The sequence below is a fragment of the Notothenia coriiceps genome, unplaced genomic scaffold, assembly GCF_000735185.1.
Source record: "Notothenia coriiceps isolate Sejong01 unplaced genomic scaffold, NC01 NC01_scaffold00004300, whole genome shotgun sequence".
NCBI classification, from domain to species: domain Eukaryota; kingdom Metazoa; phylum Chordata; class Actinopteri; order Perciformes; family Nototheniidae; genus Notothenia; species Notothenia coriiceps.
This window is the reverse complement of record NW_011337001.1, coordinates 244,039-248,173: the sequence shown is the minus strand read 5'-3', so window position 1 is coordinate 248,173 and position 4,135 is coordinate 244,039. Positions and strand designations below refer to the sequence as shown.

The window sequence follows — 4,135 nt, the reverse complement described above, 5'->3', positions numbered from 1 at the left end:
TCCTCCACTCCAGTGGCTTCTGATGTGGGATTTCTCAGAAGCTTCTTACTTATATACAGTTTCTATTTCAAATGTTCTTTAGGTTTAGCAGGGAAACTGTGGTCTTTCAAATCTGCTGTGGTCAAGTGAGGTCTCTCACCTCAACCGACTCTGCCACAGATACTGGAACTATTCCTGCCCTTCTTCAATATCAGGTTTATATTACACATATCTCACAGCGGGGAAGAAACCCATCAAGCAGGGCAATGGAGCAGGTCTGTAATTTGAGACAGAGAGTGTGAGAATGTACATTTGTGAGAAAAATATAAAGAAAAACGGAAATTGTGAAATATTTAGAACGCTTAATCTTACTCTCCCTATACCGAGCATCCAGGACTGTGGAAAAAAACTTGAGGTATTTAGGATGAAAATAACACAGGGACTAGTGTGTATCCTACTACCTAAAAAACAAATCTTATTTAACTATAAAGTATTATCACCCAAAATAAAGTATCCTTCATTTCATTGTTACCTGCAGGCTGTATGTGAATGTGTTGTACTCGAGCCGGAGACATTNTTGACAGTTTGATCAACCAATCAGATATTGATTTGTAGCCAATGGGCGTATTCTTTCAGAGTTTCCCTCGGTTCCAGGGTAGGCTACTCTAGAAGGCCCGGTAGTTCACTGGCTCGAGACAGAGGATCTAGATAAATGCGATGTAGCAATTCATTTGAAGTGTTATTGTTTTTAACGTTGAAATGGCAACAGGTGAAGATGATGTTGTTGCGGAATTGGTGTCAATACCCTTTTCAAGACGACAATTCAGTGAAAAGACGGACATTATAACGGCGGTGGCGGGGGGTGTGTGTGTGTCTACAGTGGTCCAGTTGTGATAGACACGGTTCACCACTGTTAGAACTATACTCAAACAATCACTGAGGGACTGAGGCATCGGCATTGCTGGTGAAGCCATCGGCATTGCTGGTGAAGCCATCCTGTTTCCAACTGATATCATTAAACCTTAATCAACTCCGAAGTCATAACCCACCTGTCTGATAATCTGCTGCCAGCCCACTAGCTGTTCAATGTTCAGTGCGTGGTGATAACACTGTAATCAGACGCCTACTTTCCCACAGGGCGCTAAATAGCGTCGCTTGCAATACATGTGATGGAATCTTTTCCCATTAGACTGTACCCAAAGTCCTAACAGAAACACAGGCTCATACCGCGAAAACAGTGGAAAACAGATACTGTCTGTTTAGGCAAGGCAAGGCAATTTTATTTATATAGCACTTTTCAACACGTGGCGATTCAAAGTGCTTTAGAGATTAAAAGCAAAAGACATTTAAGAACAAATACAGCATAAGTAAATTATTAAAAAGGCATTTAAAAAGAGGCATATAAAGCAAAGATAATGAAATTAAATAAATAAATAAACACAGCAGGTACAGAATACATGACTAAAAAAGGCATACTGTAGTGTGAGTATGGGCAGCTCAATTAAAAGCAGCGGCAAATAGGTGCGTTTTTAATCTGGATTTAAAAATAGGAAGTGTTTCAGCGGACGTGCACGATTTGGGCAATTTGTTCCAAATTGTTGGGGCATAATAACTAAAAGCTGCTTTTCCATGTTTAGTGGTTATTTATATGTTTAGTGCCTTGCAGAGCTTCAAAGTGATGCTCCTTGAGTTATTTTTGATTGTGTGTCACTTACTAAGATGTTTTGAGGTCATTAGATTGTTGTTAGTCCATTCCCCAATGATGAGAAAATTAGTATTTTCAACTTTATTTTCTTTCAAGTTTGAGTTTCTTCCTTTTGTTCAACAACAGTGGCATCCAGCGATGATGCAAGCTTGTATGAGTAATAATCCAACATAAAGTATATAGCTGTATTTTTTATACTCACGACTGTGACTAATATAATGCAACTGTGACTCAAAGTGTTGAATCCATGTGAAGGGAAACGATGAATTGTAATATTTGTACCCTTTGTCAAGATTAACAACCCACCATTTTGTGATATTTAAAGGCAGCAATTTGGGCGTATTTTCCTAAAATTCTGTCAGCTATCGTCAGCTGTTATAGACCTGTTGTGAATACCCGTTTTGATCGTAGGGGCAGGAGTGAATTGTTCATGACAGCGGAAACCATTAAAGTAATTTGAGCAGCTGTCTCCATAGACCATCAAGGTCTTGTTAGAATCGTATTATTGTATTGATTCTGGTGTGGAGCCCGAGGCGGCCTGTGCCCTTGCTCATGGCAGACAGCCAGGATGTGTTTATTTTCAACAAGAAAGAGGAGCAGGGTGACAGCAGACTGATGGCCGCAGAGGTAAAAGCAGACGGGGTGTCAGTTTGAGTCTTAGCTGGGAACATCTTGTCTTGAGGTGAATGTGTGATATGCTTTTTGAGCCTTTCATTCTTTGATATTTGCTGTAATTGTGTCTCCGAGCAATGCACTTAGCTGACAACAAATCACCTCGTCTGAAAGGTTCAGGCCACCTATAAATCCAGACTCAGTTGAAGTTATGCTTCAAAGTTTCACAGACTATGCTTTCTCGCTTTTATTTCATGCTTTTATTATTTAGATCTCCTGAGCTTTTTGCCCAGTCCTTTATCTCCAATGATTCTGAAATACCTGTTTCATCCTGTAATGGTTGTTGGTCTGCAAGATGAAAGGAAAACAATGTAAATCAGTCTAGAAATATATTAGAATCCAAACCTAACCAAACAACAAATCCTTATATTTCCAAGAAACCTACTGATGGTCCTGATGTGGGAGCGGAAAAAAAACAGCATATTTGAATAGCTTTGTTTTGCAAAATATGCTTTCGTTCCTTTATTCTTCTAAAGCAGTTACATTTCTCTTATGTAGCAGATACTCACCCATATGCTACACTGTAAAAAAACGGTTTTTTTACAGTAAAAAATAGTTTTTTATTGTATTTCATGATTACAGGAAATCATATTCAATTTACAAGAATAAACGGTTTATTGAAATGTGTCATGTATTATTTTAACAAAAAAAAAAATGCAGAAATGGAATACATTATTTATCTGTTTTTTAGCAGTTTTTAAATGCGAATTTAACAAAACTAACCGTAAAAATAAATGATTTTCTGTTGGCAAAATTAGCTGCTTTTTCTGTAATTTTACAAAAAAATACTTTTGTTATGGCTATATATCACTGTCAAATACATAACAAAATATTCATTTAAAAAATGTATAATTGCAAGAAAATATATGAGTAAAGAAAGAAATATTTTTTCATTTTGCTTAATTTAACAACTACTTTATATTGATAAACTGAAAAAACACAGGTATTGACTATCCTATACTCATACCAGAAACTATACTTGTAATGTAATTTTTTTGATGTAAATATCACTATATGTTTCATGATTTAAAATCAGAGTCAGTAAACATTTCAGAGAACCCATTCAGGATGTAATGTGTGTTCTATTAAAAGCACTGCACATTAAGTATGTTGTTGGAGTATGTACAGCGCTCTTTGACCTGGCGTGGGTGCCTGTGAGAGTTGAACTCCACTAAGAGCTGCTTTATGAATATACTCTTAAAGCTGAAAGGGTCTGCACTCAGCACGATGACATATGTGCAGTATCGAACACTGTAAAAGCACTCGAAAGTGGTTTTCCTTTCTGTCCATGCATGAATGTGAGTGTTCACATGATGTGTTTTGTACAGATTCAGAGTAAAGCTGTGTGGTGCTCTTGTGATATCTGTCTCCAGAGCGACCAACTTCTCACATCCCACTCTCTGACGCAAACAAAGAAGCATCTGTGCAGAGACGGGGTGTCAACTTTGCAATCAAAACAACAGATCTGAGTACTACAGTGCAAAGTGGGCGCTGTGTTTCATTTAGCAACTGTACAGCTGTGATATCAGCCCAAAGGCACGTGCTGCTCCTGCTGAACCTCATCGGCTTCAATCAAATGATTCTATTTGACTCAGTTTTCAAATTTCCCTCCTACTTTATGCTGTTGTAGTATCTTTTATGGATATTTTGACCATGCACAGCAACAACAGTGACGGATCTACACTATTTTCGCATGTTTATACGTCCCATAGAAAAGTGGTATGTCACTTCCTTGGCTTATTTATTATTTAGGGGCCCTTTTATTGTTTTGGTGGTGTT

The 4,135-nt window shown here is 37.8% G+C and overlaps 1 protein-coding gene across 1 annotated transcript in view; it reads left to right on the top strand.

The window, feature by feature from the left end:
* The first annotated feature begins 2,236 nt into the window (after positions 1 to 2,236).
* The window catches only part of LOC104942191 (regulator of G-protein signaling 6-like), a 32,820-nt gene continuing 30,921 nt past the window's right edge, over positions 2,237 to 4,135 (top strand). The window contains exon 1 of the mRNA XM_010767389.1: positions 2,237 to 2,311. Within this exon, the coding sequence (XP_010765691.1) occupies positions 2,237 to 2,311 (75 nt within the window). The remainder of the gene's footprint in view (positions 2,312 to 4,135) is intronic.